Source organism: Ictidomys tridecemlineatus, chromosome 4 (genome assembly GCF_052094955.1).
Source record: "Ictidomys tridecemlineatus isolate mIctTri1 chromosome 4, mIctTri1.hap1, whole genome shotgun sequence".
Classification (NCBI taxonomy): Eukaryota; Metazoa; Chordata; class Mammalia; order Rodentia; family Sciuridae; genus Ictidomys; species Ictidomys tridecemlineatus.
The window spans coordinates 57,344,701-57,357,983 of record NC_135480.1 but is presented as its reverse complement, the minus strand read 5'-3'; the positions used below and the strand labels follow the sequence as shown (position 1 = coordinate 57,357,983).

The 13,283-nt window shown below is 39.5% G+C and overlaps 1 protein-coding gene and 1 pseudogene across 1 annotated transcript; one reads left to right on the top strand and one right to left on the bottom strand.

Moving 5' to 3' along the window:
- Positions 1-6,362: 6,362 nt before the first annotated feature.
- On the top strand, positions 6,363-7,268 carry LOC144376667 (olfactory receptor 52L1-like). Its single transcript, XM_078044921.1, has one exon. It carries the CDS (start codon positions 6,363-6,365, stop codon positions 7,266-7,268), a length of 906 nt encoding a protein of 301 aa, XP_077901047.1.
- Positions 7,269-11,995: 4,727 nt separating this feature from the next.
- LOC144376816 (olfactory receptor 56A4-like) lies at positions 11,996-12,944 on the bottom strand (annotated as a pseudogene).
- Positions 12,945-13,283: the final 339 nt, after the last annotated feature.

Below are 13,283 nucleotides of genomic sequence, written 5' to 3'. Positions count from 1 at the left end.
TGTTAAACCCTCCTCCTGTGGGGCAACTCCTTTTAAAATGTCCTGTTTGATCACAATTATAGCATGTTTTTGGCCTGGCATCTTAAGCCTGTTGTACTGCTTCCAAGACTTGCCCTTGTTCATTAATGTCTCTACATAATTTAATATATGTGTTTAAATCTTCATGTCTCCATGGTCTAATGACCTCTCTGCAGCAACCATTTGCTTGGTCATACGCCAGTTGTTTTATAAATGGCATTGCCTGTTCTGTATCCCCAAATATTCTAGAAGCTGTTTGAATAATCCTATCTACAAATTCAGCTTAAGGTTCATTAGTTCCTTGTATTACCTTAGATAATTGTCCTTGTAAATCTCCATGCTCCTGTAAAGTTTTCCATGCCCTAACCGCATCTACAGCAATTTGTGTGTATACACCGGGATCATATTCAATTTGTTGCTGTTGACCCTCATAAGGTCCTTTTCCTAACAACATATCTAGATTTCTTTGAGGATAACCAGCTGCTGCATTTCTCCTAGCTGTCTCCATGCAAAATTCCTCATTGGCAACCTTCCATAACAAATATTGTCCTCCATTTAGCACAGATCAACACATGTTCGCCCAATCTGCTGGCGTCATGTCTAAGTTGGTAATGGATTCGACCCTGCTCACAGTGAAGGGTGCTTGCGGCCCATAGGTTGTTACAGCCTCCTTTAATCGCTTCACTGTTTTGAAATCTAAAGCACGGTGAATTCGTTGCCCTCCTGCCTGCTCAAGTACAGGGCATGCTAATCTTTGGTGTCCTGCCTCAGGATTCCATCCATCAACTATGGGAGTTGAGGGCCGCTCAGCTGTAGATGGAGCTGTTGGTTGAATTACACCCTATGGTGATAGAACGGAGTTAGTATCAGCCTCCTGTTGTAATTCCCCGCCTGATGGTTGTTTTTCCTCTAAGATTTCTTCCTTCAAATTTTCCTCTGTCTCACTAGCTCTTTTGCTTGACCTAACATGTTTTCTACCATAGTCTGGACCTCTAACAATTTACTTAACAGTCTTTCAGTTTGTTTTTTACTAGCTTCTAATCTACTATAAAGGTAATGCAACCCAATAAGATAGAATAAAACAAAACTGAAACAAAATGAAACAAAAAATAGTTGTATCAATTTTCTCTTTCTTAGGGCTGAACAACATCAAACCTTGAGCCAACCATTTTTCCCAGTTTGCCTGAGAAAATTCTAGGGATAGGCAGCTTGAAACAAAAACAAAATAAATCAAAACAAGAACACATTGTTTTTTGAAATGGACATTCATTCTTTCGCCTTCCCTCAGGGGCGAGAAATTTTACTCACCTCCAAGCTTCAGGCGTTCCCCGTACGGGCCACCAATTGCCGCAGTCTGGCTGGGCACAAAATAACGAGCCACTTAAGCAGGAACAAACTTTATTTTATGAAACTGCTGCCAATACTCCATACACGCCTGGGAAGATTGCCGATCCATGCACACTGCCTTCTCCCGGATCCCCAGAGGAAGTTCCTCCTCTGGAATTCCCTCCTACCACACTTCCCCAACCAATGGGAACTCTTCAGGAGTCCCATAGCAGGCTGAGGTGGACAGCAGGAGTCCAATAACCATAAGAATGCAAATCTTAACATAATCATATCATCTCAATGGCTAGCTGGCATCACCTTTCAACCAAAAATGCCATGCATTATATTACTTGGCTTCTTAGCAGTGCCCAACTAGTGCAGAAGGACTTCATGGGAGTCTAGGAATCCCTGGAGCTGAGCAGGTAAGGCTGTAGTGGAAGATTTCTGAGTCCAAGCATTTTGTCTTTTTCTCAATCCTCTCTGTGTTGCTGAGTCTCTCTCAAGGCTGACTTAAGATTAAACTGTGCATTTTCAAGAGACCAGGGATCATTGCTGTCAGGCATAATGAATCTATTATCTGTGTGTCTCAGGTCTATTCTCTGGAGCTCTACCTCTTTCTTATTAGGCCAGGATCATGGACACTCTGGTTCTGTGACCTCCTCCAATAGCTATGTGTGCTCTTGTCTCTCCCTCATTCTCACTTTCATAGAGTCCAAGCCAGTGTCAAGAAGAGAATTAAGGAGAAGGGTCAGGTAACATCAAAGAAGAGACTTTCTGCTTAGTGACAGTACTGATCCCTCATGATCATAGGAATTCCCTCATATCTGATAAACATCTGGGATTCCACTCTCTCCTTTCAGGTCAGAGAGGTTCAGCAAGGCCAGTTCTATCACAAAGCAGGGTGAAGAACACTGAGGCTTAGCCCCCTCCCTGCTCAAGAGAACACTCCACTGTCTGTTAAATCATCCTTATACCTTAAGTTGTGCCTCTGACTTCTCAAGTTCCAAAAATTCTCAGTTCCTGTAAGATATTCATGTTCTTATTAATTCATTCTTTAATTTAGTCATGTAGGTGTTTATGTCACCAACATTCCTGAGTACCAACTAGAGTCTAGGGCATTCTGAAGTTCGTGCTGGGGCTGCTCCAGTAAGGAAGGCATAGTCCCGACTCCTCAAGGACTGACACTGACTGGTTTTACAGAGCAGAGTAATCAGTGCACTGACAAAGCAGTGAGGAGACTGTGATGGGAAAGTGCAGGAACCACATCCTGCTGCCTTGCAGCACTGGAGGACAGCCTCATGGAAGAGAGGCTGCTTGCACTGGATTTATAAAAACAAGTAGGAGCTGAGCAACATCAATGCTTTGCTCACCAATCTCTTTGCTTCCTGGTCACAGAGTTAAGGGCATCTTCCCCTTCAGGTTCCTGAGAATAAAGTCCCTTCTGCTTTTCCTCTAAGGAGCACAGAGACAATTCTTTTTACTTTAACAGCTAATATTTAACAAGCAGTTCTAGGTTCTTACTGTGGCTCAGGAGTCACCCAGGACAAAGAGGAGGCAAGTTATACTCACCACAACCTTCTCTGCATCTCTCCTGTTCCCACGGGTGGGCTTCAGCCTCAGTGCTCCTTGGATACTGCCTGTGTTAAGGCCAGGGCACCCAGCACATGTGTAGCTGCTCTTTCACTTCTCAGCTAAGAGACAGGAAATGGCCTTAATCTCGTGGCAGAAGACGGTAGCTAAGAAAGCAATCAACTATCTCACTGGGTGAAATGTTAAGTACTAAATGATGAAATTTTTATACTTATGAGATTCCCCTGGAGATCTCAATAGTAATGTTACTGCTTTTCTAAGCTGATTCTGGATGAAAAACAAATCAGGAAGATACATAACCACCAGACAGTTCATATTTTATTGCTGATATTTTTAGAGTTTTGCGGCAGTATTTAATCATTATTGACTTATGAAAAGGCACACGGAATGATCTATGGGTTCTCAGTCCACAAAAACTGAGGCCTTCTTCATTATGTTTACATATGCATGTGTAAACCCTCAACACAGAAAAACATTATTTCAGAGTGCCATCTGTCTTTTAAAAGCAACATGTAGACACAAACATACAGATTCATATTTTTCTGTTGGTGCTTGAGGGGTTAAAAAGTGGTTAAGTAGAACCCTAGTTATTTGGCACTTGATGTTTACATGGAGGGTGACAGAGACTGAGTTATTATAGCATCATGATGAGAGACATAACAACAATCTGAAACACAGAAAGAGATTCATGTAGATAAAGAAAAAAGATATCTGTGATCTCATACTAATTTATCCCTTATTATTACTGTTAATAACTATCATTTATAGAATTACTTATGTATCAAGACTTTACATGTAGTATTTTATTAATATTTATTATAAATCTGTGATTTGATCTTATTTATTCTAAGATAAAGCCTTTGAGAGTTTAAGTAGATGGCCAACAATTCATTCCTAGAATATGAAATGGACACAGCTTGCACCTGAATCCTTTAGTCCCCGATGTTTGTGTTTATCTTACCACATTGTGAATTGTCTACCATGCTAACATGTAATTACCAAGTATAATAAACTATGATCCTTCCTGTTGAAACAAACCACTAAGATATTTTTTATAGTTTTTTTTATTTGTTGTTCAAAACATTACAAAGCTCATGACATACCATCTTTCATACATTTGATTCAAGCGGGTTATGAACTCCCATTTTTACCCCAAATACAGATTGCAGAATCACATCGGTTACACATCCACATTTTTACATAATGCCATATTAGTGACTGTTGTATTCTGCTACCTTTCCTATCCCCTACTGTACCACCTCCCCTCCCCTCCCATCTTCCCTCTCTACCCCATCTGCTATTGTTCAATTCTCTCCCTTGTTTTTTTTACCCCCCTTTCCCCTCACAACCTCTTATATGTAATTTTGTGTAACAATGAGGGTGTCCTTTCATTTCCATACAATTTTCTTTCTCTCTCCCTTTCCCTCCCACCACTCGTCTCTGTTTGATGTTAATCTTTTCCTCATGCTCTTCCTCCCTGCTCTGTTCATAGTTGCTAACCTTATTTCAAAGAAGACATTTAGCATTTGTTTTTTAAGGATTGGCTAGCTTCACTTAGCATAATCTGCTCTAATGCAATCCATTTCCCTGCAAATTCCATGATTTTGTCATTTTTAGTGCTGAGTAATAATTTATTGCGTATAAATTCCACATTTTTTTTAGTCCATTCATCTATTGAAGAGCATCTAGGTTGGTTCCACAGTGTAGCTATTGTGAATTGTGCTGCTATGATCATTGATGTGACAATATCCCTATAGTACACTCTTTTAAGGTCATCAGGGAATAGTTTGAGAAGGGCAATAGCTGGGTCAAATGGTGGTTCCATTCCCAGCTTTCCCAGGAATCTCCATACTGCTTTCCAAATTGGCCGCACCAATTTGCAGTCCCACCAGCAATGTACAAGTGTACCCTTTTCCCCACATCCTCCTCAGCACTTATTGCTGTTTGACTTCATAATGGCTGACAATCTTACTGGAGTAAATTTCATGATTGATTTAACTAACAAACCACTAAGATATTGAAAGGGATTTTATACTAGTGATAAATCAGAAATTGTGGATGAACAAAGGATAATAATATTAAGAGTTTCTAATATAATAGGCATTAACCTAATACAGTCAATGAATCTTCCTGTGGGGTGGGAGAGAGTGGACTCTAGTTTGGTGGATGAGAAGTATCAATTCAGATAAAGAAGAAAAATGAAAGATTGTATGAAGGGAATATACAAAATAATGATCCAGTGGTAATCCCAGGAGTTTTAGAATGTCTAAAACAAAACATTTAACATATGGGAATATGTTGAATGTAAGACAAAAATACACAAAGATCGTCTTCAAAACTTCATGTGCTTGTCCTAAAACTATGACTATTCATACAGGGAATTCATGAAGAATTTTGACCATTGGAGTAACATGATGACATCTGCATTTTAGGAAAAACCCTTTAACTTCAGGATTAAGAGTAGACTGCGGAGAGACCCAAAGCTAAGGCAGAAACACCTAATGACAAAGTCCAGATGAAAGAAGTAGAGAGTGTGAGCTAAAGCTAGGACTTCAGGGGTCAGGAAAAGGAGAGGCTATAAGAGATGCAAAATAAATAAATAAATAAGTCAATAGGAATTGGTGAAGGGGCAAAAGAGATGAAGGAAGAAATGAGTAAGGAGAGTTTCCAAATTTCTGGATGAACTTGGGAAAGTAGATAGTGGTATAACTCACAAAAATATTGACAAGACTTAGAGAAAATTTGGGAAGAATAGGAAACTTTGTCCAGTCTTGGATATGTTTACTGCATAGTCTATAGTAAAGGAAATACAAAAATATCATTTTTTTCAGAAAGATATTTGACTTAAAAACATAATTATGGAAAAAAATGGAAGTATTTAAATGTTAAAAGCATGTGAATGGTGGACTCAATTCAGAGACAATATATAATATTGTGAAAGAAAGAAGAGATGGAACCCTGGACTCAATCTCTAATCAGGTGGAGAAAATGGTGGGCCTGGGGTCAGAGGAGGAACAACTGTAGAGTGCAATGTTGTGGAAACTGAAGGAGACTAGTTTGAAAAGTAAAAGATGGAGTTATTAATATCCAGAGAATTAATGAGGAGAGTTCTTTCAAATGAACAGTTCTGAAATACAAATAATTGAATGGTAAAGTGTAAGCATCTCTCCCAAAGGCAGCATGTGTTTATTCTTATCTCTGAGTAAAACTAGATTTATCCTGATTCAGACATGTGCAAGTCTCACCCATAAGAAGAGGATCTCCAGGAAAGGAGATATTTTTCCTTGTCTCTAACTGTATCCCCTTGTGTTGCAGCTCAAGGTGCTTCATTCTTCTGGTGCAGAGGGCAGCCAGAGCTGGACTATGTGGTAACATATCAGAAGTGGAAAAATCAAGACGTTGGTTCTTTTTCCCTCTCTAAGCCCTTTATGATGGCCCTTAGCAATTCCAGAAGGAGGCTAACCCAGCCTTCTTTTTTCCTGGTAGGTACTCCAGGTCGAGAGGAGAGTCAGCACTGGATAGCTTTTCCCTTGGGTGTCCTTTACTTCCTTGCTCTAGTGGGCAATGTTACCATTATCTTCATCATCTGGGCTGAGCAATTATTGCACCAACCCATGTACCTCTTCTTGGCCATGCTAGCTGCCATTGACCTTGTCCTGGCCTCCTTCATTGCACAAAATGCCCTTGCTGTGCTCCTGGTCCATGCTCATGAGATTGGGTATGTTGTCTGCCTAACCCAGATGTTCTTCATTCAAGCTTTCTCCTCCATGGAGTCAGGTGTCCTGGTAGCAATGCTTCTGGATCGCTATGTGGCCATTTGCCATTCTCTGCACCATTCCACCATCCTGCATCTAGGGACCATAGGGCACATTGGGATGGCAGTGCTGGTGCGTGGATTAATCCTCCTCATCCCCTTCCCCATCCTCCTTCAGAGCCTTATCTTCTGCCAGACCACAGTCATAGGCCATGCCTATTGTGAACATATGGCTGTGGTAAAACTTGCCTGTTCAGAAACCACAGTGAACAGAGCCTATGGCCTGGCAGTGGCACTTCTGGTGTTTGGGCTAGATGTCCTGGCCATTGGGGTCTCCTATGCCCTCATCCTCCAGGCAGTGCTGAAAGTACCAGGGAGTGAGGATGGACTCAAGGCCTTTAGCACTTGTGGGGCTCATGTTTGTGTCATCCTGGTCTTCTATGTCCCTGGGATGTTCTCCTTCCTCACTTACCACTTTGGCCACCATGTACCCCATCATGTCCATGTTCTTCTGGCCACCCTGTACCTCCTTGTGCCACCTGCCCTCACCTATGGGGTGAAGACTCGGCAGAGGAAATAAAACAGAGTTAAAAAATAGTCAATCCAAAAGAAAGAATAAAAACAGGTGTGTATGAAAAAATAACACCAGAGCTGGTAAGAAGGAAGGGCTATGAGTGGGTGAAATAAAATAGACAAAATTACATCTATTGATGTACATGTCCTTTCATATCCACTTAGAGTAATCCATTTGCTGCTATTCTAACCCCTCAAATGCTTCCCCAAAGCTTCTTCCAGAACACTATGAGTAAAATCAATTTAGATCATTCCACTCTGTCCTTCTGTGGTCCCAAGGAAGGTATATGAATTTAAAAGCTAATTATATTGGACTTAAGTTTTATTGTTTCCTTACACTATTTCAGCTGCACTAGTATATTGTGTATTTTCTCTCACTCCTGTTACATTACAGGTATTCTTACATCAATCAGAAAATATGTCCCTGGTTTTTTTCTAACACTTTTGTCTTACTTTGTCTGAGTGTTACATGTTCTCTGTTTTTAGAGTCTTAGACACAATGAGATTATTCCCCTTGTTTTTTACTCCTTTGAACACAACTATTAAATCCCTTAGCTCTTCTAACAGCCTTCTGTCACCAGCATTTCAATTCCCTGCTCCACCTCTAATCTCAGGACATTTTGCACATTCTCTCAGAGAATCAGTAAGAGGTATAGGACAAAAACTGAGTAGTGATGAGACAAAAATCTGAGTTCACTTTATCTGTCACCTCTCACTTTGCTCCTTTGGTGGTTGTTATCCCAAATGTTCATCCCTCCCTGGGCAGAAAGATGTAAGATAAGGGAATGAACTTTCCAAGGCAGGAGTAGGATTGACTGTGAAATGACACTTAGTGAAAAGTTGAAGGATCCAACTAAACACCAATTGGAATTTTAATTTTATGAGGGTGTTTCCTTGACCTTCCAGCAACCTGCATCACTAATTTTGCCATGTTTTACCAAAAAATAGGCCAAATGTCACTTCTTACAGATGACCACATCTACATACGGTTCCATTTGCACAACTCCAGGTGGAGAAGCAGAATCTTATTATGACAAATTCTCTCATTAAAGAAGTAAATTCACTCTTTTCTCAAATGTCTACATGTGAGCACTGATGTCAGACTAATCTTGATCCTGTCTCCACTAGCTCAGCTCTAGGCTAGCTCAGCTAGTTTTAGACATCAGATTGACATCCCTGTAGCATTGCTCCCTTCCGACCTCCATTCCCCCAGGTTGGACAATCTGGTTCTCAAGTAGGGGTTTGGAGCTCTACTGCTCTCCCCTGAACCTCATCATTCTTGTACCAAAGGTCTTAGTGTAACTCATATCACCCTTGTTAATAGCAAATCTCATCAGGTAAAATGACAAAAACTTATACATTTTGAACCCTTATGATCTGATGTAAAAATTGAAGAACAACTCTTCACACTTAGAGTCTCCCTTTAGACTCCTTTCTCAATACATGCCTGAACTGTACTTTGCTTCTGGTTTGACCTACAGACTTCTAACCCATGTGTATTTCTGATCTCAATACACAGGGGTATATGATAATGAAGATAAATTCCTTTGAAAACATGAGAGATGGAAATGTACAGAGGAAAATAATAAAGTGGGTTTCTACTTACAAGTTAGACTCTGGTTGAAAAACTCTTCATAAATTAGGTCATCTAGCACATTGAAAAATCAAGAAAAACTGCATAATAATAGAGGAGATATCATCCTTCTTTAAAAGAGAATACTAACTCAGATTGAGATCTGTGAGTCAAAAGTCACACATCTTATAAATGGTCAAACGGATGTGCTCAGGGGTTTAAATAAATCAGTCTCATTTCAAGATAAGCAGATTTAGCAGGTGCAGTGGCACACATCTGTAATTCCAGTGACTCAGCAGACTGAGTCATAGCCAAGTTGAAGGCCAACATCTGTAACTTAGTGAGACTCTAACTTAAAAAAAAAAAAACAACCTGTTCATGTAGCTAGTGGTAAATTGCTTCTGGCTTCTATCCCCAGTAGGAAAAAAAATATGTGTGTGTATATATATATATATATATATATATATATATATATATATATATTGCCAAAATAAGAAACCTTAGAATTTAATGGTATTCAAGTTTGTATTGAACTGTAAGTTATATGCAGCTTTTTGCTAAGTGTTTTGGAAAATATATTAATGACTTGATTCTCTGAGCCCTTTTCAAAGAAAACAAGAAAAAAACTGTGATGTTTTATTAACTTTTTTATTCACCAAATGTAACAATATGTAAAGCACTGTATTAGCAATTCTATAAATTGAAAAGATTAGTAAAACTCTTGACCAGATTCAGAGACAATTACAATCTAATATCTGTGAGAGATGAACATATACTCATGACTCAAGGTGGCCAGATCAATTCCATTGGGGTGAATAAAATAAGGCACTGTAGAGTAAGTAGAGTCTAAACTGAGACTGGTAGAGTGGGCTCAGTTTATCAGATAAAGACATTAGTGTTAAGTTTTCTGTGTGGAAAAGGCTACTTTAAATATATATATTTAAAGTATATATATATGCAAGTAGGGAACATAATCTAGAAAAGCATAAGTTAGGAGCTGGCAGATGAACAAGCACAGGGAAGAGTGCTTGAAAAGTATTGTGTTTTGATTGGGCTCTGTCTTGGGAGTTGCAAAACAGAAAATGGAGATTAAAGATATTATTTTGATGAAAGACAACATCATAGGAATAATAAATTACTTTATAAGTCCTCCAAGAAAAGGTGGGTCAACCCAGATCAGCTAAGTTGGAAAGCATTCTCAAACGACTCATAAAATACTATATATGAAGCCCTCAATTACTATCCCAAAAGGGACCTGGTTACTAATGTAAATTAATACCAGGAAATATCAACCAATCACCACCAATCAATAAGTCACAATCACTTTCAGAGCATGATTGGGATGAGAACTGTACAGAGTTAAAAACATTTGTTCTCATTTAGGCACCCACAAATTCAAATGCCTGCATTCTATGGAAAGCTACACTAGCCCCAGGACAAGATATGAAGATTGACACAACACTGCTCCAAATAGGATGAGGAATACAATTTAAGGTATATCTAAAAAATGAAGGAAAGAATGGGAATGTAGATGGTACCTGAAATCTGAGAGAGAAACCAGGTAAGACAGTATGAAATTAGACACTGATAACTGGATTGGGGGGACCATAATATTTCAATTAAAATAAGACACACTCCTGTCAAAATAGCAAATAATAAAAAATGTTGGAAAGGAATTGGGAAAAATTTACATTCATAAATTTGGTTGGTGAGACTGCAAATTAGTACAACCACTCTGAAAAGCAGCACAATAGCCAAACTATTGATGCAACACAGGTTTCCTTCAACAGATGAATGGATAAAGAAAAATGTGGCATATATACACAGGGAATATTACTCAGTCTTAATGAAGAAGAATGAAATTATGGCATTTGCCAGCAAATGGATGGAACTGGAGGATATAATGCGAAGTGAAATAAGACAGTTCTGAAAGTCAAAGGCCAAATGTTTTCACTGTTATGAAGAAACTAATCTAAAATAAGGTGAGAAGGAAAGAGAAAAGAAAACAAAAGGAGAGAAATCTTTAATCAAAGTGGAAGAAATATAAGTAGAGTAGACAAAGGCGATTGAGGAGGAGAAGGAAAGAAATACAGGAAAAGGGAAAAAGAATGGAATGAATTTGACTGAACTTTTATGTGTACATACATGAGTTCACCATAGAGAATTCCAACGACAAGTATACCCACAAAACACTAATTTTAAAAAATACTATAAATAAACACCAGAAAGATTATTAGACTACAGGGAGAGAAGCATGGACGGGTGGAGCTGGAGGTGCTAGGGAATGAACTAGAGCAAATTATATTCCATGCTTTTGTGATTACATCAAAATGTACCCTAATGTTATCGATAACTAAAATAAATCAATTAAAAAATAGATTAAAAAACATGTATTCATGCAAATATAAATCATCCTAGAATTTAACAAAATTTATTGCAAACAAGGAAAAATCTACAGAATATTTATACAGCAGAGAAGTGGCCTTTTCTCAGGGAGAAAAGAAGCAGTGTATAACACATGCCATTCACTCTAAATAAGACCAAAGTTCTGGAATCAACCTCTGTAGCTCCACAAGAGACTCAGTGATGGCACAAAACCAGGTTCAGCCATATCAAGGAGAATGAAGAGATCTAACACATATGAGTTAAACAGTTTAGGAAACTGAAGAGCATTTACAACCATTGAAATAACATTTGTTCTTTACTTGACAAACCATATCACTCCAAGTTCCTGGAGTTATGGCTTGATAAGTCCCTTTCAATTGATAAGGCCAGAAAAAACTTATAATTTATTCCAAAAGGCAAAAGTCAAGATTCTAGTCAGTATAACAGAAAACAGGCATCAATATATGAATATCCCATAGTCAGCATTTGAGCAAAGCAACATACAAACTTACACTTACATGAAATATTTAAAGTCCCTATGCCCCATTGTCACTTTCTGTTTCCAAGGTCAGGTCTCACTCATTTGACTTCTTTTTTTTTTTTTTAAGAGAGAGTGAGAGAGGAGAAAGAGAGATAGAGAGAATTTTTAATATTTATTTTTTGGTTCTCGGCGGACACAACATCTTTGTTGGTATGAGGATCGAACCCGGGCCACATGCATGCCAGGCGAGCGCGCTACCGCTTGAGCCACATCCCCAGCCCCCTCATTTGACTTCTTAAAAGCTTCTCAGCAGTTTCTGGATTCCCTGCTTGATTTCCTTGGTCCTTACACCATAAACAATGGGGTTCAGCTCTGGGGGGATGAGGTGGTGCAGGATGTTGAGAAGAATGGGGACATCAGGAGAAATTCTCTCCCTGGCCAGGTTAGTGATGACCAGAACCAGCAGCACTGTGCTGAAGAAGAGGATGAGGATGAAGTGGGACCCACATGTGCTCAGGGCCTTGGCCACAGCACCCTCAGCCTTGATCCTTAGCACAACTTTCAAGATAAAGAAGTAGGAGAGAACAATAAGGATGAGGTCAGAACCCAGCAGCGTCCAGCCTATCACAAACTGGTAGAGCTGGTTTAAGGTGATGTCATCACATGACAGTTTGGACACAGACATGTTACTGGAGATACAGTTTTTAATAATTCTTACACAGTATCTCAATCGGGAAGAAAGTATGGGAATCGGCATAGTAAGAAGGACATTTCGGGCCATGATAAAGATGGCAGCCCTGGCAGCCCTGACCACAAACCGGCCAGTGATGATGGAGGGGTACCGCAGTGGATGGCAGATGGCCACATGGCGGTCATAGGCCATCACCATGAAACTGCAGGACTCCATCGTCAGGAAACTGTTCATGATGAACATCTGGAGGAAGCAGGCAGAGAAGTTGATGGATCTCAGGTCAAACCAGAAGATGATCAGGACCTTGGGGATGACAGTGAGGCAGAGCACAATGTCCAGCAGGGAGAGGAAGTTGAGCAGGTAGTACATGGACTCATGCATGGAGGCCTCCAGCCAGATGGTAATCAGGAGCATGGCGTTGGCCCCCATGGCCAGGAGAAAGAGAAGGCTGAGGGGCATGGACAGCCAGTGCTGCCAACTCTGGTAGTTAGGGAAGCAGATGAGGAGAAATTTAGAGATCAGTGCAGTGGAGTCCATTGTTGGACGATGCCATAAAAAGTATCCCAATAAAACTGGAAATGTAAACTACCTTACAATGAAGTACTGAAGTATATGATCACAGAAAGTATGTATCCTTGATGTGGTGGACTTTGGGTTTACACTGGAGCCCAAACCTGTCTCAATGAAATTTTAAAATAATCACCATCATCATCATCATCATTATCATCATCATCAACATCATTAACAAGAACAACATAACATCGTTAAAATTATTAACATCATCAATATCATCATTGTCATTAACAACAACAATTATCTGAGCATGTGTGCTGTGCTGGGCACTATGTTGAATGGTTTACATTCATCATATCATTTCACTCTTTTAAAAAAT